Genomic DNA, 21,368 nt, shown 5'->3' on the forward strand with positions numbered 1-21,368 from the left:
TACCAGTTATGCTCTGGGACAGGATTTGGGCTAAGTCCTGTGGTAGGAAGTTTGACCTCGCAGCCCTCTCAGTGACCACAGAGTGTTTTCCTCCTTTTTCAGAACATGATAGAGGTGTGTGACACCACAGCAGTGACCTCCTTGATCCAGTCCCACCTCCCGGAGGCTTATCTCAAGGAGGATATTGGTGGAGAGCTCGTGTACGTGCTTCCCCCCTTCAAGTCCACAGTCTCAGGGGCCTACCAGGCGCTTCTCAGAGCCCTCGATACCAGCTTGAGTGATCTCCACCTTGGTTGCTACGGGATTTCAAACACAACCGTGGAAGAGGTATGAGCTCAGGATCCGCTTGATTTAATGAAACGTTGTGGAGATTAACTTCACAGCGCTGTGTAGCTCTCCTTTCTGGGCTAGACGGTGGCGTGTTTTGGATGTGAGAGTTGCAGGCAGGGAAAGAAGCGGTTTGGTTGTTCACTGTGTTACACTTACGAACGTGTGAGTGTGTAGATGTATTCATAAATCTATACATATACTAATGCACAAAGTGTACCACTGTCTCACCTTGCTAACAGCTTTTTGTCATTTTACCCAGAAAATGAGACACTGGAGTTAGACTAAGGAGAGAGGGCAATGATGTGTTTCTCTTTGAACTGTTCTCCTGGTCTCCACAAATCTGGGTTTGTCTACGGATGCAGTCAGCAGGGAGGGAGTTAGCAAACCATCTAAATGATGAACTTCAGCATGGGTGCTGTGTTGTACAAGTGAGTCACCTGGTGCATCTTGGCGTAACTCAGGCACCTTTCTGCCCATGGGAAATCTCTGGTCAAATAAACACAAACACTTCGTTGCATCGGAAACAGAAAGTAAATGGTGAGCAGTGATGACCCTTGTCTTGCAGAAAGGAAGGAGGGAGATTGTTACCTTTCTGCTCAGAAATTCTTGCTTGCTTTTAAGGTGTTTTCCTAAGGCAGCAAGAATGAGTTACACAGCATGTACCACATGCAGCTCGGGTGCCACGACTGCGCACACTCCCAGCATGGAGGCGGCCAGGATTGTCAGAGGCTAGAGGGGAAAATATCCCAGGGAAACAGCTCTCCTTGTTTCTTCACTGGTGCCATGCAAGGAGAGCCGTCAGTGCGCTGCTCACTGTGTGGGTGTGGAGGGAGTAGAGTTATGTAGGGCCTGAGCTGAAATGCAGCTTCATTTACACCTACTCAGTAGTCACGTAGCAGGTGGTATTAGGACAAGGTAAGTCCAGGGGGCAGCTGCAAAGGTTTAAGTTTCCACTGCTGCAGCAGGAGAGAGACAGGAGGTGACAAGGAGCTGGACAACAACAATTTTATACTGAAAAAAAGTGAATTTCTCTCGCAGAGCACAATGGCAACAGAAGGAGGATTGTAATTCACAGTTGCTACACCAACTACAGCTACAAAGTAGGAGAGTGGATTCTGATTATTGTTTTGGTAAATGGAGTCATTTGGACCAATTTTCCTTCTTATTTTCTTGCTCCATAGGTGTTTCTCAATCTGACAAAAGAGCTAGTGAAGGACCAGCAAGAAGATGCTGAACTGCCACAACAGCTGTCTGGAGCCAGTGGTCAAATTGGCAGTGACGAAATGTCTATGAGCACGGATACCTTCACAGAAAGAGATGGTACTCAATTACCTCCAGGTTTTATTCCAGATTTGTTGCAGATGGAAACAGTGACAGATGGACTGATTTGAGCTCCTCGTCTTCTTTCGTTGTTGAAAACCACATTTCACCCAACCAGGAATCACAAAACCAATAAATCGCTAGAAGTACAGTGCTCAACGGTTGTTTAGATCCACTGGTTTGGAATAGTCTGAATCACAGGATAAATTACAGAGGAGTTTTGTGTGCATCGCCTTCCTTTAAATTGATCCAGGTTTTAATCTAATCAAATACAGTGTGTGGGTGAAAGAGCAAATGTATACCTCTGAAAGTAATTGCTGTAATTGATGTAGAGGATTATTTCTACATAACTAGTAGAATTGGAGAGAAACTTTGTGGAAACCCCTTAGCCTGTTACAAAAGCAGCACAGCTCTGAGCTGGGTGCTCCTTGCTGCTTTTTGCTGTGTCCCAGCTGTTGCAGTATGGTAAAACAGCTCAAAGGGCCAGACAGTGGGATAAATTCACATTCGGAAGAGAATCAAGCTACACCAGTATCTCTGAGGGTTTGAGAGCTGCAAAAGGTGGCATGGCCCAAAAATAAGCAAATACCTGGTTAAAGTGCTTTCTCAGAGTAGAAACATTTTTTGTACTTATAAATATACCATTTATAGTTAGGGAGGCATCCAAGGGACAACACAGAGGTATTTTCATGCTCACTTCTCAAAGCTGACCTGCACTGTAAATGTTACTGTAAACAGTAACTCATATGCATAGAGAAGTGTTTTGTGTCACCCCTAATGAGAACACTGAAAAGGATTTGCTTCATGTTGTATTATATAGGTTAATATTTCATGGAGTAGGTTGCACAGGATTTGGCTCTGCTTTTAGTATACCACAACCCTGTCCATGCAAAAGATCAACTGGTTTATGTGCCTTGTTTTCTTAATTCAGGATTAATTCTCTTATTGATTTGTCTGAGGACTTGCTTTCTAAATTCTGAAAATTTTCAGTTTGCCAATATAAAAGAATAATACGTTTCCCCTGTAAGTTGCAGCTGGGTAGGTAGGATGTAGATAACTTGTTGCATCTGGAAGCCTGTGTTCCTCTTGCAAGATCTCAAAATGAATTCACTACATCTGCGCATTTGAAATTAAACAAAAAAACTGGTGTTAGATGAGGTTATGACTCAAGAGCCAAAATCTGAGTCATGTCCCAAGCCTGACCCTTGCATATGTTCCAACTTAGTAGTTTTGACTTGCCACCTGTAAATGAGTGCAGGAAGCTAAATATACTCCCAGGGTACTATAACCATCAATTCTCTGCATTTCACAAATACTGATCCATGACAAAGTGCGTTCTTCTTTTGTACCCAGATCAGCTCCTGATTAGATCAAAAAGCCTGCAGGGTTTGCCGTTGCTGCTTAAGAAGACATCAGCTTTGTTCATTAAGAGATTCCACCATACCCGGCGGGATGTCAGAGGCTTCATTGCTCAGGTCCTCCTCCCGGTCCTCTTTGTGACGGCTGCAATGGGACTTGGGACACTGAGAACTAAGGAGACCGAATATCCTGAACTGATTCTTTCCCCCTCTCTCTACGGCACATCCGACCAGGCAGACTTCTTCGGGTGAGTGGTGGTGTTTGTGGTCCTTAAACCCATTTGTTTATAAAGAGCCAGTTTTACCGTCAGGATTATTTCTAAGCACACCCAGTGGAAAAGTGTTACGCAGATAACATGTAGCTATGTTATCTGTGTAGTTATGTTACGCAGATAACATGTAGAAATCTTGTTCCTAAGGGATCTCTGGGGGAGATGGCTTGGTTCAGACCAGCAATCAGAAAGCTTTAGCAAAACCACCTCTCAGTTGGAATTAACTGTGAAATATGTGAGGAATATTCTTTGTGTTTCCCATTGGAGTCCTCTGGCCCTGTGACAGCCATACTGTTCCACAGGGATTTTCTTAATATATCTATATATACGCTCTTCCCCTGATGTGAAATGGAGGTCCCCATATCAGTTGTCTCCAACATTACAACTCTGGGATCAAATTCTATTCATCTCGTGAACTGTCTGCATCGCCCTCCTCTCTGTCAGTACAGGACATGCTTTCCTGCCCAGGCCCCACTAGTCCAAGGCACGCAGTCAATTTGAAGGGCATGTGCTTTTTCAGTGTGGTTAAGATGTAACTACTGAATTATTTCATTGTGCCTAAAAATCCTATTACCAAAATGATTATAATTTGTATCATTCTGATTTCATTATGTGAACTGCTGCCTTTCTCCAGTGGTTCTCAGCTTTAAGTCAGAAATATAAAATTTAGCTCTAAAGCAAGCATGTCTGCTCTTAGGCGTTCTGTCCCAGGACTGCTCGTGCCTTTCCACTTCAGTCCTGCTAGATGGAGGAATGAACCAGAACTGCATGTCTGAGTCCTCTGTTCCTCATGTTCTCTGCTTCTCCTGATGGATCATTGTTAGATAGCTGGGTCAGAAGCGAGAAGCATCTTCTTGAATGACCAAAACCAAACGGATATCACAGATGAGAGAGCTGATTGAGACAGGACTGGAAGTAGTGCCTGAAAATTGCAGTAGATGCTTTTCCCCTGGAAACGGAATCTTGATTGTCCAAAAGTTCATCAGGATCTTGCTTAGATCTAGAGGCAGCAAATCACTGGAGTAGCTGTGCAGCTCTAAGTGATGAGCAGTCCTTTTAAACCTGAGTGACTGTCCTCATGTACTGCATGTACTCAAGTGGTTTGCAGGGCTAGCACCACAAATAATCATTTATTTAACATCTTAAATAAATCCTGTTTCATTCAGACGGTTTTCCTCTGCTCAGTGGTAGTCGAAGTACCTTGAACATTTTCCTATTTTTTTTTTTTTTCTTTGTTAAATCTTAGGAATTTTAATGAAACCACAGATGCTTTAGTCGCTTCAATGCTTGCTTTCCCTGGAACGGATAACACATGCATGAATGAAAGCAATTCGTAAGTAGTTCTTGGTTTTCTTCCATTTAAATTCTGAATCTGCAAGAGAATTGACATAACACTTAGCCATTAGACCTTAATAACCACTTCGATCACCTGCAGAATTTTCATACATTGGTGCCACATGCAGAGAAAGAAAAGTGTCTCCTGCCTCTCTGCAGATTGACTTGCAGACTCCTTCAGCTCATTAGGAGATGTCTAACTGGCCTTTTGCAGGCAGGCACAAGCTTGCGCAGCTCACAGACTTGAGCTGGCGGGATGCAAGTCAGTTCTGAGCAGGGAGCTGTGTAGTCATGATTGGTGTGAAGCAGACCTCAGCCCTGCCGAAACCCTCCGTGGCTCCCATGTGGCTTGGAGCAAAGGCTTGCATCTGTCAGCACAGAACTGTAGATATTCTTGAAGACAGAAAACTATACTGTGCTTTAAGGCTGAGACTGGGACTTCCACACAGTCCCAGGACCTTAGCCCTGGTTTTCTTTGCTTGCCTCAAGAAGTATTCACCACCACAAGTGGACTCCTTTATTACTATGAGTAGTAAGGAAGCAGCTTTGGTGGTGACAGGATGCCAGGATGAGAGTAAGCTATTCTCGTATCTAGGAAGTAGTCCTTGCCTCCCCAATAATCCCAGTTATAACACTGAGCCCATCCAGAAAGTTCTCAGCGTAGCTTTTGTTATCTGTATCTAAAAGCTGTGCCATGAGGGCTGGTTTGTTTTGGGCTCTGCAGATAAATTTTCAAGGAATTGGTAGTAAAATCCTAGGCAGACTTGCATGCTCATATCTGCAGGCAAATGTTTCTACTGAGTATTTACAGTGACTGCCTAGTCAATACAGTCCATCGCAGGACTCTCCAGTTATTGCAATGACAATAGCCCTTATTTCTGCACTGTAAGATGATTTTGGCCTTTGCGTGCTAACTCCTTACGCTGTCCACTGTGGGAATGAAGTGGTGTCTGGATTCCTTCTAATCAACTGAACGAATCCAGGCACAGAGAGCAGTAGTGAGGGCTCTCTGCCGAGAGCCACTGAAGGCAGCGGGAGGATGGGTATTCCCTGAAGCACCCAGAGCTGACAAGGAGGCCTGCTTTTCTGCTGAAGCTACTCACTGCCACCCTTGCTGTCATTAAATGTGACAGCAATTAGCATCGTTTGCACACCTGAGCATAGAGAACCTCAGAGGAAAATGTGTTCATTTTCAGGCAGTGTTTAAAGGAGGACATGCTCGGCCAGTGGATTGTCAGTGGAAACCCGAGAACTAAGTATTCTGCCTGCAACTGCACGGATGGCATCCAGGTAACTTGAATAAACCCGAAAGTGAAGGGATTTGGGGGATATTTGGGGGGCCTTGTAGGCTGGGAGTAGTTTTGTGGGCAGGCATGAGACTAAGGGGAACTCAGTGTTCAAATTCCTCCTGTCTGTTTTTGGCCTTGTTGATTTTGTACACTGGATAACCACTGTCTGCACCAGTTTGGAGACAGGAAAGGAAACAGCGTCCTCAGAAGATTCGTGTGCTAATATATCTGCCTTGCTCCCTATGGTGGGAAAAGGTTTAACGGTGTTTTTGCATGTTGTATCATTGTCCCATTTAGCAGAGGTGAACATGTATTCAGAGGAAAATTGCATTTCACACAAGCGCTGTCATTATATGAAAGCACAGCTATTATGGCTGTTTGCTCTTCAGAATTTAACTTTATGCAAAGTCTAGATCCATCTGCTTTTACTCTGCTCCGAATTATAAATAGTGACGATTAATAATATTAGTTATTTGCATTACGGTGGTACATACAGAACCAGATGTGGGCACTGCTGGGCTGAGTGTCTTTACATGCACATGGGGAAAAGGCAGATTCTGCCCCAAGGATGTTACAATTTTATGGTCCAGTTTGAAGTTGAGCTCTCCTCCCTTCCAGTGCTGTTCACCTGTCTTCAGCTTTTTTCCAGTAGGAAATCAGTCTCATGGCGCGGCATGATGCCATTTGTAACATAAAGCATGTACTTAGTTGACTGTTCCTAGTCGTTCCTTAAAATGCAGCTATTTTATGCGGTTTTCTGGACATACACTTAATTTCACATCATTAAAAGTATTGGCATCATTTCTCCAGTAAGTCAGGATAATGTTCAAAGCTGATTCTCACCTCTAGCAGGCACAGGCAGGTGTTCTTTAGCATGAAGGAAGCTATTTTGTGTATTCTGATACAAAGTTATCAACAGATACACAGTGGGGGAGGCCAGGGTTTTTGTTATGGATGAGCTGAAAGAAGCAGCCAGCATGCTGTCTGGTAGGACACTTCAACCTTATGAAAACAGTCGATGTGACTTTGACCCTCAGCATGTTAAATTATATATTCAGGACTAATCCAAGGATTCTCTGAAGCTCGGGAAAATATTCCCAATGACTGACAGTAAAGCAAAAATGTAGAGCATAGCTGCTGTGAAATGCAAGATGAGGGTTTGAGGCCACCACAGAGTTTTCTGCTCCATGAGTTGTTTTGCCCTCTGCAGTTGTCTGTGCAGTCACACTGATGCTCTGCTAAGTAGGATCAGCCTTAATTCAGGAAAAATCTTCCTACGTAGCATGAAGCACATTTCAAGGTCTCACTGATGTCAGTGGAACTGAAGTGTAGATTTAAGCAAAGGTTGTTTTTAAGCACCTCGCTAAATATGTTCAGGACAGCATGCAGGGAGGTATGTCATGTGTCTTTGCACCCTGATTTGTGAATCATCAGCTTCTGAAGGAATCAGTGCCAGGACCAGAATGTTGCCATTGCCTGCTCTCAATCTTGTCCTGATATGCTAGTTTTTAGTTAAAACACAGACACTGAACATTTTTGTTCCTTTGTCTCCGCTCAGACATGTCCACAGACGAACTACACTCCCCCTCACAGAAGGACCTTCTCCATGCGGACGCTTTATAACCTTACAGGGCACGATGCGGAGACCTACATTCTGGCAACTGCCAAAGACTTCCTGCAAAAACGGTACAGCATAAATCTCCAGTCCTTCTCCTCTGAATTGCACTGGGAGCAGCCTCTTATACATACCATATCCACTGTGCTTGAAGAGGTGACAGTGCAGTAGGGGTTTAGAAGGGACTCTCTGTTGATGGTATCTGTGAATCTGGTGAAAGGAGGTAAAATGTCCTGCAATCATGGAGTTAAAGATGAAGGTTTGTGCAAGTGCTCTACTTGATTGTAGCAGAGATAGCCTAGGGATAACGTGTCAATCGCCTGATACGTTGATGGCTGTATCTGCAGGCAAGCCTTTGTCTGACTCAGAAATGCTTAAAAAGAGGAAAATCTGATGCCGCCTGTCATGAAGTAAACCCTGGGGAGAGACTTTCCTCCAGGTTTGATTCTCTGAAGAGTCTCAGTGTGTGCTTCACTTAAACAAGTGCATCCGTTCCAGTGAAATTAGAGGCTGAACATTTTCTTGCACCATGGGGCTGTTAGAGCTATTAGTGTGTCTGGACTCTGCAACACAGCCTCTCAGCATGTCTTGGGGCAAAAATAGCCTGCCATTAAGGTTGTCAAGGAATATGTTCAGCTGCCATTGATTTAAACTGAGCTGCTCGTCTTCTGGGTAAGAAGCAGTCATCTTATTCCAGTGTGGTAGGCAAGCTGGTTAGGAGTCCACACGGCTCCAAAATGTTTCTCAAATGGAGGCTTTCAGCACAGTTTTGTGATAGTGCTGCCAAGTTTCTGTTTCCCTTTTTTCCCCCAAATAAGCGCTCCTGCAGCAGTGTTGGCTTGGCCACACGCTACCCACTGGAATAAGTTCTTTTAAGTCAAGCTAGAATTAACTAGGGTGACAGTGGCATGCTAACATGCACCAACCAAAGGTATTAAAGCTTCTAAATGAGGGTAGCAATGCATTTCACTCTGGTTTTCACTCAGGTATGGTGGCTGGAGCTTCGGGCTGCCTTTGACAACAGATCTCCAGTTCGATATCAGGCCGGTGCCCCCCAACAGAACATTGACTAAGGTAACTAACCTCCATCTGCTCATCCTAGCATGGGAAGTGTGGGACCCAGGTGAAGTGATGTCGAGTTCAGGGATATTTCAGAAAATAAAGCAAAACCCTCTGAAATCTGCAGCTTGGCATGGGAGAGAGGACTTGCAGTTCATTTCCTTTTCTCTCCCCGTTCTTCTTTATTGGTCTGACTTCTCTTGCTAGCAGGAGACAATTTTTCTGCTGTCATCATTTTATTATACAGAGGTAAAAAGATCAATTAGTAGCACCTTCATCTCATGAGAGAACGTATGTACCCTAACTAGAGCTGGCTGGTGCATTCTGGTATACCCATTTCTCTGTTTCTGCTCAGTGAAAATGTTGTAACGCATCAGCATTAAAAGCACCAAGGCTGAAATCTGAGGTAGTGGGGAAATGCAAGAGAGTTGACAAGATCCTGCCATCTCATTGCAAAACCTAGCCACCAGTAGTGTGTTCCTGCAAGAGCAGTGCTGTTTTCAGAGGTGGCTCCAATAAAAGGGAATCACAGGGTTTGTTTCACTAACACTCAGAGCTCATGTAATGAATTTGCAGATGTTTTCACCCCTCCAATCTTACAGCTTCATCTTAGATCTGAAAGCTATAGCTGTTTGCTTATCCCATGTCAGATTTAATACCTGGAAACCTTGATAGTGTTGGAAGCAGGGCAGACTCCAGTCCTTGTTCTGCTAGGGCAAGGAGAATGAAATCACTGAGCACGCAGGACTTGGGCATATGCAAAGGTGGATGCTGTGGACTGTGTTTAAGCCTCTAACCTTAATAGCCTAAGCTCTCTGTCCTTTGATAGGTAACTTACACCTCCAGCCTGGGTGCTGTGGGTTGTGCCTAAAGTAGGTGATGGTAAATCCCCTCAAAGTGGATGTCCTGTGATCTGATTTTTCCCCTCAGTCCTCAGGGTTTATCATGGTATAGGTAAGAAAAGTTATCATGCAGAGGGAAGGGCTGTTGCTGAATGAGAAGGTGACGACTGGCTATATTTTGCCCTAAAGCAACCTTTTTCCCCCTGGCTTTGAAGGGGTGTTAGACATTTGATTGCTTAGCCTTCTTTGGGAGGTCCCCACTGCTGGTCGTCAGATCTGAGCAACTTATTACAGAGAAGAAACCAAGTTTCTGTACACTTTATATCACATATCCAGCTAGTGCTTCTTTCTTCTCTCCCAGAAGGCAAATGAAGGTGATGGGACTGCTTGTGCTGAAGGTGAAATGTGCTTTTATACTCATTCAGTACTTGATGTGGTTTAATCATTGGACTTTAACTTGTAGAGCTTGTGACTTTAGATAACAACCATGGAATGATTCATTTGTGCAAGCAGAACAAACCAAAATGTTATCAGTAACAATTTCTTTCCCAAATTGTTTCTATTTCTCAATTGTGTGCAGGTGTGGTATAATCCCGAAGGTTATCACAGCCTTCCAGCCTATCTCAACAGCTTGAACAACTTCATTCTTCGAGCTAACTTGCCAAAAAATGAGACTTCCAGATATGGTAAGTGTCCCTTTACACGAGCAGATAATTTCTCTCCTTTGGGGGGAATATCCTGGTTCTGTTGAAATCGATGACAACACTTACCTTGACTTCAATGAGGCCATGTCTTTATTCCCAGTTACGCAATTCCTTTAAAAACAGAATCGTAAAACATGAATAAATCACATATTTCATTTGTCTTAGTCAAAGACTCAGGGGAGCTGGACAGGGAGGACCCCAGCTCCTACGTAAAACCCTTCATCCAAAAAATGCCGATGGTTGCTTTTTGATTTATTGCCTCTCATCATGGTACTGAAATAGCTGTCTCTTGATAGGTGCCCATTAGTTATGCATAGAAAGGCTACTTCAGGTCATCTCCAGGGGTGGTTTAGATTAGTAAATTTTAATATGTCACCCTTCTGCTGAGAGCAACTCAGGATGTGTGGGTATGTGTATGAATGAGAATGAGAGAGAGATTAAGTGAGAAACATAATTTTCAGCTATATTTTTCCTGTGACACACGACATACATACACTGATTCCGAGGAGTGTTAGTAGCCCATTTGGGGTTATTGGTTCTCATAGCTTCTCCTTGGTAATGTAATGCAGCAACCCAAATTCATGCTGATAAACCAGGGCACCCTATCTTACCATTTACGGTTTAGCCTACATTAAGGGTGCAGCGTGGGCGCAAACATGTCTGTGTATGTATGCCTGTCTCTAGAGATGGAGGGGGTGCAGGAAGAAGAGAAAGATTTATGTTGATGCCATTTTGACAAATCCTATACAGAGATTTATGGGATCTGACAGAGTAGCAATTGTGTGCAGAAATGCTCTACCGATCGATTTTTCTTTGACAAATGGTGCCCTTCCAGCCATGTCCTGGTCATGCCTAGCCCCCCTCACCTCAGAGGCCTACTGTTCCAGGTGACAGTGGAATAGGTGACAGTGTCTCTTTGCTCGTAAGACTATTCCTCACTGATGTGTCTGAATTGAACTAGAATGGAAAAGGCATCTGGTCTGAAGCTTTGAGTGTCATGCCATGAATTAAAGAAACAGCAGAATGCTGATTAAAAGTCAAAACAGCATGTCTCTCTTCCCACCTCCACATACCGATGCACTGAAACTCCCCTCACAACAAGCTCAGCTCACAACAAGTGAAACCAGTGCCTTGTCCCCGCTGCCATCCTAAAACACCCACTGGCTTGTGCCTTTGAGTTTTGCAGCATGCCCTCCAGGTCAGAAGGTTCAGGCTCTTCGGTGTGCGCTGCAAGAGTATATCACAAAGCTGCAGCCTCTGCCCGGGTGCGGAGAGAGGAGACCTGAGCCAGGCGCTTCCAGTGGCAGGAACATCCCAGAGCAGCTGAATTATTAAGCAGTGAAGCTTTTTGCCCTGTCTCTGTATTCCCAACACATGCTGTAGCAAGAGGAAAGGCAGGAAGCTTGTGTGAACAGTCAGAAAGTTTTCACACGGAAAGTTTTATACCAGCAAAGTAACAATTTTCAGTGGGAAAGAATAGCAGCAGTTTTTATTCCATCTGTCCTGCTGCTTATGTGTTTTTGGAAAGAAATGCTTAGTAGTAAATGACCAGACAGATAATTCTCCACTTCCCACTAATGATCCAAGCCATAGAATGGGGGAAATAAAATGAATGGATGAGGATAGCTCCCCCGGGGTAGTGTAAATCCAGTTTGAAATACAATTGAACAGACGTTCTGCGTGTTATGTTCCTGGCAGCTAAATCTATTTGTTGTTGTGACAAATAAATGACAGTTTAAGAACCATTGAAATGGCCAGATAAAAGTGTGTTGTCATTTCAGCAGTTTGAAAGAGGTGCCAGTCCCGCTTTGGAGGTTTGACTTAGACTGTGTATATTTTTAAAAAATACATAAAAAGCTTTTTACCCTGTCACTAAGCGAGTCATAATAGCTTTTGACTTATGTATATTGTGCTTTCTCTTCTCTCAATCCCAACCAACAAAAAAGAGAAAGCATTGAAATGGAAATTTTGACTTCTAGCCTAAGCTTCAGTAAAGGAAAATGGCTTTATAGTGAAGTATTAACAGATTAGACAGACGGTATCTTTCTTTCTCTCTCTCTCTTTTAGAGAAGGGAAACATTTCCTGGCTGTTTGTGTGGCTTTATCAGCAGCCCAAGATTTTAATTCCATTTCTCTCACTGATGACAAGACTGAGGGGTTTTTTTTCCCCTCCGAAATGAATTTCCTATGAAATCTTCCCTTTCAAATTTATTTGTTCAGTATGGCATTTGGTCAGCTAAACCCAGAGTCTCCTCCTTTCTGGTCCCCATGTCGCAGTGCTCGTTCTTAGGGAAAATAGCCCAGAATAGTTCTTCCTCGTATAGCTGCTGAAAGTCAGGCACCTGGCTGTACGGAGCTTAAATTTCAGAGGTAGCGTGTTCTAGCAAATCTCTCTGGATTTAATAGCAGCTAGAGGTCCTCCAGCACTCCCTGAGAACTGAGGCATTTACTTAGGTGCCTATATACGGATTGAGAACCTTGGTTTTAGGCACTTAAACATTTTAGCCTAAACCCTTTCTCAGGTGCTAGCGTCTTAGAGACTGGGCTGTTGTCTTGGTGGGACCAAGGCAGAGACCTTCACTGGAGGTTGGAACTGGCCCACCAGCGCCTCCCATATTCCTCCCTTTGTTAGAAAACTCTGGTTTTATAGGCACGAATTGCCTCCAAAGAAAGCAAATGCACTGTGATGAACAATACTAGTATATTTTGAGCTACGTATTCTCCTTGTAAAGAAGTACTTAAACTAAATCTTATGAAGATATCTGCACATGAGCAGAAAATTTCTCTCTTGCAGCTTGTGCCTGATACAAACCCATTTTTAAGGGATCTTTTTGGAAAACATCACACTGGGCTTACAAACGCAGTAACTAGATTTTTTTCTAGTTCCTTTGGACAAAACGATTTTTTTTTTTCCCCCTAGTTGCATAAGACAGAATAGCTCAGAATTAACCCTTTTGCCAAACTGGGAACAAAAGTGTCTGTAGTTTACTTGGGTTTATGCTAGCATCTCAACAGATGCCCGTGTTGAGAAAGACACATATCATAGGAAGGTAATAGTTGTGGAGAAAGCCAATAGGGAATGATTTGTTTCTGATGATAAAAGAACAAATGAAATGAAGTGAGATCATCAAACAGCAGCTTTAAAACAAAAAATATTCATCAGTTTTGAATGTGTCAGTGTTGAGGAATCTGACCTAAAATACATGGACCCACAAGCATGTGCCTAATTTTAGGTGTGGGAGTGCTCTCGCTGAAGTGAATGGTACTGTCAGGCGGACAGATGCAGAAACAAGGCCTAGGGTTTGAATTTCGGATCTGCTGTGCATCGAAGTGAAGTCATAGGAAAAATGAGGATGCTCAAAATTCTGCCCAAGATCACACCAAGATAACAGAGCAAAAACCAGCTTTTGATCTGCTTTTCTTCTCTACTCACAGTTTTCTGTATTACTGTCAATATCAGGAAACTGGTAAAGGAAGCTTTCAGTTAGCCACATTTTCAATTTATTTTCTTTTTGGTTTTGTAGGTATTTTCTTATCAGCTCACCCATATCCCGGAGGACAGAGTCAAGAACAAGTAATGTAAGTAGATCCATTTGGCTGATGCCTGAATTGTTTAGCTTCAAAAGGAGCAAACCAGCTTCTTGGAAACCATAAACCAGCCTAAATTACTGAGTATCTTTCTCTAAATGATGAAACTGCTCTCTTCCTTGTCTTCATTCCCTCTGTGCATGAATAGCATCCTGCATGCCACAGAGCTGCAGCTTCCTGTTAGGGTTTCTTCGCAGGATCCCACATAGATCCGGAGGTCACAGTTATAGCGTCACAAATTTTGGTGCTTTGGCACAATAATAATAATTACATAATTTTCCCTTTGGCCTTTCCAATCAATGCTATGGTACAGTGTTACGACTCAGTGCCTTGAGTCCTTTTTGCTAGGCTTAATTATCATCAGCAAAAGATGCTGGCACAGACTCAGGCCCTCTTTGCCTCTGAGCTCTAAACAATGCCTCTGCAATGAGGGAAATCTGCCACTTTGACTCGCCATATACATCTTTCTCCGCTTTCTCCCCAGGCTCAACAGCTTACTCGACATCATAGTTTCAATGTCTGTTTTGGTTGGCTACTCTATCACAACGGCAAGCTTTGTGCTCTACGTGGTAAAAGAACATCAAACCAAAGCCAAACAACTGCAGCATATTTCAGGCATTGGGATGACAAGCTATTGGATGACTAACTTCGTTTATGATCTGGTAAATAATTCACATTCCTAAATGCACCAAGAGTAGCATTACACAGCAGGGGAAAAAAAGTTCTTTATTTAAAGTTGGTTGCCTAGACTTCTTAATATTATTACTACCAAGAGTGTTATGTAGTAATTGTTCTCCAAGGCATTGAAGACTATTAAATGTGAACCGCAACACTGGATTTTGCTAAGCGAAGGCATTCCTTCTCTCTTGAGTGTATGCAAAACACTCAGCACATTTATATGAGAGCAACACACAACAGGCCAGAGCTTGATTTCAATTTTAACATGCAAGCAGCAAGCTGCTTTTCTGTTAGCTTGCAGGGCTAGATTAGTTGTCGTGCAGGCTTTACGCATCTGGGGTAAAGCTTTGGGGCTTGAGGCTGCAGCCATTTTGGAAACCCTGGGAGTACAGGGTGTGACATTAGCAGACGTCTCACAGCTGACACTCCCCTGTTGGGCAAAAATCCACTGCTGGGTTGAATGGTCTCTTTATATCTTATACAGGTTTTTAAGCCAAGGAAAGCTACTAATGCAGCTATATGCCTTCCAGGACCTCAGCAAGTTCCTTTCTACAGTGCTGCACTGCGCTGTATAGATTTACCACCTTGTTCCTATAGATAGTTGAGCTCTCCAGCACTGTGCTGCATTACGTGGTGTAGGCATGCCATTGTTCTCCCTGAAGTTAAGTTTCCTCATGGTAAAGAGGGTTAATAGCACTGCTGGAAAGCATCGCTGGGCTAAGAGGATAAATATGCACAGTGTCTGTAGACTGAAGTGCTTTGTGTCTTATGAATTACCTACAGTGCACAATGTCAAACCCTCACATAGTTAGAGATCTGCAAGTGCAGACTATCTCTGCTCGTGAGCTTTGGCATTGCCAGCCATGCCGTAATGGTGATCAGCTCTACATATCTGACAAATTTCTATTGATGCAGTTCTGCTAGTGCCTAAAATCCCAGTGATGTCATCAGTTCCTGAAAATACGAAATCTTCAAGGGCATTTGGGTGGCCAGCCCCCTTTGACGCAGTGAGGGCTAAGGGCTGAAATCCCTTGGGGAATGTGAGCCTCGACTCTTTCTGCAGAGCACAGCCTAAGCTTCTAGGTGTTTTGGTAACACCGATGCACATTAACAAAGCAGTCCTAACAATACAGTTCTTACCACTAAAAGTGGTCTAAACTGCCTGCTTATAGGGGCTGGTGTATACAGCACAAGTATCTCCTGCCTTGTATGAGGGGCTTGGAAGGGGTCTGAAGGCAGCGTGGCTGCGGTCTGGCTTGGCAGAGCAGCCCCGAGTTGCAGCACAGGGGTGAGGATGGGGCAGGCCTGCGTCTGCTTCCCTGATCCAGGTTCTCGCTCCAGCACTGCATATTTGTAGATCAGCCTGTGGAAAAATCCCCAGAGTCCTTGCCACAATCAGTATTCAGCGGGCTGAAACTAATCCAGCGCTCTCGGCAACTTGATATTTCTCAGTGAATCCCTGCCAGTAAATTCTGTTAAATCCCAAAGCTGGGGAAGAGAGGAACCTCTCAAGGCAGATGTTTGGTAGGTCCCTGGCTTGAGTCAACATTATAAAGACTAGATTTACAGGGCACAATGAAGTGGTCTGACTGCAAGGCTAACAGAAAACCCAAAGGGGTATTTTTCATTCACAACCTTTTTTTAAGGCACTTTCTGCTCACAGTCCTGAATGTTGAGGCTGAGCCTCTTCGAAGTGGCTTTGTGGGAATTTGTTTGCAAGACCCCAAAAGTCTCGAGAGGACTGAGACCCCTCCTGTATTTGGTTTCCCTTAGAAAACCCAAGTGCACTTGTGGGACCAGATTCAGACCTGGCGTTGTTGCTTCTGCATAGTTCCAGAAAAATGTTTAAGAATTATCATCCTAATAACATCTTTTTAATATCATTTTGCAGGTACTTTTTGTGGTCCCTATTGGACTCTCAATAGGAGTTATTTCATCCTTCCAGATACCAGCTTTCTGCAACAACAATAACTTACTGGCAGTATTTCTTCTGCTGTTACTGTTTGGGTGAGTGTGGAGCTTAGTTATTTAAATATCATTGCACAGAGTGAGGAACTGGATATTGCAGGCTGCTGCAATTTGAGATGCAAGGGAGGAATACGTGGGCTTTTTTCTTCAATGTGCACTTTACAAATGGTGACTGGTTGCTCCTTGCAGGAGCAGTGAGCTAAACTACTGTTGTCATGCCTGCTTTATTCAAAGCAAACTCTGTGTGAGGGTATGAAATATCCAAGGTCACAGTGACAGTCCAAGCTCTAAGCAGATGCTTACTGAACTATTGCAAAGTTCAAGATACAGAAGCATTTCAAAATCAGAAAGGAAAAAACAAAACAAAACAGCAGCACAATTCAGGAAAACTTAGCAAAACTGTCTCCCTGGCTTTGAATCCTCCAGGCCCAGTCTGTCTGCTTTCAGCAGGGGCTCCATGTTCAAAGTACGTAACATAAGCTTTTTCTCCAAATTCTAACAGATACAAAGCCATTTTTCTTTCTTTAAGCTCCTGTAATATGGAAATCTAGTCACATGCCAAAACAGAACTGTTATGTTGTCAGATGTCTTTAGTTGTTTGTTTTCAACTGCTCTTTGAGTTACTGTAGTGTTCTCTGCACTGTTGGCAATTTATAGATATGCAACGTTTTCATGGATGTACCTGCTGGCTGGCTTTTTCAAAGAAACAGGAATGGCCTTCATCGTTTATGTCTGCGTCAACTTGTTCTTTGGCATCAATACCATTATTACTCACTCGGTTGTATTTCTGCTGTCCCAGGAAAAGGCCACAGACCAGGTAGCAACCCTACGAATACTAAACCCTTGGGGAAACAACAGGAGGCTTCTTGTTGAGTTTGGTGGCTTTGATCAGGTCCTTAGTGGCTGGCTGGTTTCAAGATATTTGAGGTAGACCAAGCAGGGGACACTAGTCACAGGACTTAATGGGGTTCCCTATAGACAGGACATGAGTCAAATACGAATCTGGCTTGTCTGTAAATCTGCACCCCCAGCAAAGAAGGAAATGATGGTGACAGAGGGGAGAATACAAAAAGAGAGGTAGAAAACTGCCTGTGCAGAGAAGGGCAGGAGGTGGGTGTAGACATTTGATATAAAAGTCGATAGGGACTTCGAACCATTGCTAAGTTCTTGCAGCATGAACTGTGGAGAGTGACAACTAGATGTCGTTGCCCTGAGTCTGACATGTGCTTCATTAAGCCCAGCACTGGCTTTCTGTCATCTAGATCTGTAATGCAATCATCTTCTCCCTGCAAGGATGAAAAATGGCTCAGAGACAGACAGTGATGATTCCCTAAAGTAAAGCCTTCTCTTAAACTGAGATGTCCCTGGGATAAAATGTACACCTTACATTTTGTTTTCTTTTTTATAAAGGGCAATTGCTTTGTAAAACAATAGCTAAGTTGGATTTTTCTCTCTAGCTGGACAGTGCTTGTTTAGCAGCCCTCTGGATTTTAGGGATGTGCAGTCATAACTGCACATCTTTATCCCTCTGTGCCCCAGTGGCAGGGAGTCGGTTTCTTTCCGTGCTAATTTCCTGCCTCTCCACTTTGCTGTGTGCATTAATCCTTTCTTCTGCTAGAAATGTACCGAATCTCTATGTACGAGAGTTCATAAGTGTGAGACTGCGCACGGGGCTGTTTTGCCATGAATTAACTGGAAAAGCCCTTCTATGTCTATTAAAGCCAAATCTTGTGTTTTATGGAGATGTTTGTCCAAGGAAAACAGACAGGACAGTGCTCCAGGGGAGCGGGCTCATACGGCAGCAGTGTAGTTTTGGGAGGCACAGTGCAGCTCAGTGTCAGGATTCAGCTCTGGCTCACGGGCGGGTTTCGGGCTGCTGCATGCAGAGGGTGAGGTGGCTGGAGCAACAGTGAGGGACTGCGCTGGGAACTGGCTGCTGTTTACTATGGGTGATCACAACCTCAGAGCTGCCTGTTGACTTTTCTGACCTTGTGCCTGTGAAACGAGCTGTCTCCAGAGCTCTTTGCTCTCAATTTATCTCTGCGCTGAGACACAAGCAAATCCCAATGTAATTGTTACACTTCAGTCCCACAGTAAAACCTATGAATTTATTCCATGAATAAAAGCAGTGACTGACTGTGCTGCTTTTTGGTTTTTTCCAGGGCTTGCGTGATCTCGCTGAAAACTTAAGGCATGCGTTCCTTCTGTTCCCACAATTTTGCTTTGGCTATGGCTTGATTGAACTGTCGCAGGATCAGGCGCTGCTGGGCTTCTTAAAAGCCTATGGAGTGGACTACCCTGACAAAACCTTTGAGCTGGACAAGACCACATCTAAGCTGTTTGCCATGTTTATCCAGGGCACCGTGTTTTTTGCTATTCGTCTTACAGTTCACGACAGGATGATTCAGAGAGTCTGGAACAACATACTAGAGTAAGTAACATCTGGAGTCTCGCAATGAAAACAGACCAAGCCAGTGCTCAGTGGTTTAATTCTGGGCTCTCGCACCATCATTGTCAATTATGAAGCCCATAAATTTCCAAGACACTTTGCAAACATGGAGTAAGTTTTCTCTGGCAGCAGTCCTGGTACCTACCAGTAATTAGAGTATTAACTAATAGAGGTATAGGTTACCGGAGTCCCTTGGTAGTCTTTGCTGGCTGAGACTATGGCCCTCGTTTCAGGGCTCTGGGTTTGGTGGGCTGATGTTTAGCTGGTTGGTAAGAGCAGTCAGTCCATTGACAACCTCCTCTGTTTGAATCTCCCCATCTCCTCTGGCTTGAGTGCACACAGGGAGGAGCGAGAACAGTCCTGTCACCTGCATTATGAGGGTGCCCACAAGGCAGGACCTGCTCCAGGTCAGAATATTTGCTGAAAAAGAGAAAAAAATCAGGCAGAAAGAGAACGCTGGATTTTTTAATTCCCTAAATGGAGCAAATATCAGGAGAGAATAGAAGCTGTCTGTATATCTGAGTATTTTTTGCATGCCCTGGGATCTCACGGGAAGGCTCCTTAGTATCTATCCCAAGCACACAGGCCCACTGCTGTCTGCTTGCCAAAGGGTCAGGTCCCCTCTCTGCCCTCCCTATAGGTTCCTGTTTGACAGAGTACATGGCAAAGCAGCACTTCTGCCACCCGCGGCTGAAGAGGACGGGGACGTCCAGGCAGAGAGGAACCGGGTGGAGTCTGGCAAAGCCGACTTCGACGTGGTGCAGCTCCAGAATCTCACAAGATCTACTACCTTCCTCACAAACGCATCATGGCTGTGAAAAACATCAGCCTCGGGATTCCTGCTGGAGAGGTAAGCGAGTGGAAAAGGCTGCGGGCACCTTCCACCCACGGCAGGGAAACTGGAAGAGATCCACAGTCCCACTGTCCTCTTCTCTCCCAGTCCTTGCTGCTGTCCCAGCACAACTGTAATGGTTTGTTCTGCTCTGATCTCTTCCTTCCTTCCTTTGCCTTATTTATTGATTCTTGGTGTTACAGTAGTGACGAAAGACTCCTGGTCACTGTGGATTACCATATCGTAAATGAAGACAGCAGAATTTGTCCAGTTGCAATTATTCACCTAAACAGCATGGGAGACAGTGAGTCAGGCTTATCTGCTTGTATTTTCCCATCAGGGAAAGACAAATCACTTCAGCTGAACACACATTTTCATGAATCAAGACTTAAAACTAACTCTAAAGAAAAAAACATTCTTTGGTCATGTCAGTGCAGTTACCTGCAAGAACACTGACTCATGAGAAGAGAAAAGAGAGGAACACACAGAGCACCTCTGAGATCCAGAGGAAAGTGGAGACCGGATTCTACCTCAGGCTGTGCACTTGACTTGTGGGGAAGCTTGGAATTAATCCTTGGTACCTGATTTTTTTTAATTGCCGGGATCCCACCGAGATGGAAGGATGTAGGGTGCTGGGCAGGAGGACAGCAGCCTCACGTGGAGACTGTGGCGCTGATCTTTCTGGCAGAGGATTCTTTCCAAGCCACAACTGGCATCGAGGTTTCCAACTGCTGGCAAAAGTCACCCTGATGCTGGTGGGGTTTAGGGTGCCATTCCCCATCTGTCAGCAGGGGCTGTGGCCCTGCACGGCAGACTGTGCACAGATACTGTCCCTGCATGGACCTCAAGGTGGGGAAGAGCCTTGGATTGATGCTGTGCATCTGTGGTGGGCCCAGCACGTGAGGATTTTCAGATCAGCTGGTCTGTACTAATGATATCAAAATAATAGTAATTATCAGCACAGTGGTGGCTGCTTATGCAACACACAACTGCATATCTCCAACTTAGCAATAAAACATAGATTTTTAGCATGAGATACTGAACTGCACTACAGGGAGCCAGTTCTTAATCTTATTAATGTAGTGCATTAGTGAGATTATTCGACAAAAATCTTGTGTCGCATTAAGGTTTTACCAATGACAGCACGAACCTCGCTCACCTCATTCCTATGAATAGCTCTGTTCCTGTCAGTGGGAGGCTTTGCACAAATTTAGGTGATCAGGATTTGGCCTGCCAGATGAGCTTGCTGCAAAAATGCACCTTGCCGTAAAAGGAATGACTCTATTAGAGACACATCCTTGATTCTTCACCATATTAAACAAATGGTCCTAATATAAGCTGCAGTATATTGCACCATAAACAACCTCCATTATAACGTTTGTATGCTCTGAGTACCTCTGCCTCTCTTGCAATTCATCTTGCTCAAGGGTCCAGAGAAGAGAAGAGACAAGATGCACTGAGCACTCATCTCGGAGCAATATTTCTGCATTATAAACACAGCATGGTTACATTTCTCCTTTTCTTTCCCACAACCCAGTGCTTTGGCTTGCTTGGTGTGAACGGAGCTGGAAAGACGACCATCTTCAAGATGTTGACAGGTGATATCGGAGCATCCAGCGGAAGGTTGCAGGTCCAGGATCATTCTGGGTATGGAGGATGTGATTTCTGGGGAAGGCACCTGGGCAAATCAGCCCGGGAGCAGTTTTTAAGGCTGGAAGGCAAAGGAAAA

At 44.2% G+C, this 21,368-nt stretch overlaps 1 protein-coding gene across 1 annotated transcript in view; it reads left to right on the top strand.

Moving 5' to 3' along the window:
• ABCA12 (ATP binding cassette subfamily A member 12) overlaps positions 1 to 21,368 on the top strand; it is an 87,738-nt gene that overhangs the window by 59,773 nt on the left and 6,597 nt on the right. The window contains 16 exon segments of the mRNA XM_050899927.1: positions 103 to 327; positions 1,512 to 1,650; positions 3,004 to 3,256; positions 4,527 to 4,613; positions 5,812 to 5,905; positions 7,463 to 7,590; positions 8,506 to 8,593; positions 10,001 to 10,106; positions 13,649 to 13,703; positions 14,197 to 14,374; positions 16,282 to 16,397; positions 17,016 to 17,175; positions 18,521 to 18,789; positions 19,448 to 19,581; positions 19,584 to 19,657; positions 21,177 to 21,286. Of these exon segments, the coding sequence (XP_050755884.1) occupies positions 103 to 327; positions 1,512 to 1,650; positions 3,004 to 3,256; positions 4,527 to 4,613; positions 5,812 to 5,905; positions 7,463 to 7,590; positions 8,506 to 8,593; positions 10,001 to 10,106; positions 13,649 to 13,703; positions 14,197 to 14,374; positions 16,282 to 16,397; positions 17,016 to 17,175; positions 18,521 to 18,789; positions 19,448 to 19,581; positions 19,584 to 19,657; positions 21,177 to 21,286 (2,216 nt within the window).

Source organism: Gymnogyps californianus, chromosome 7 (assembly GCF_018139145.2).
Source record: "Gymnogyps californianus isolate 813 chromosome 7, ASM1813914v2, whole genome shotgun sequence".
NCBI lineage: Eukaryota > Metazoa > Chordata > Aves > Accipitriformes > Cathartidae > Gymnogyps > Gymnogyps californianus.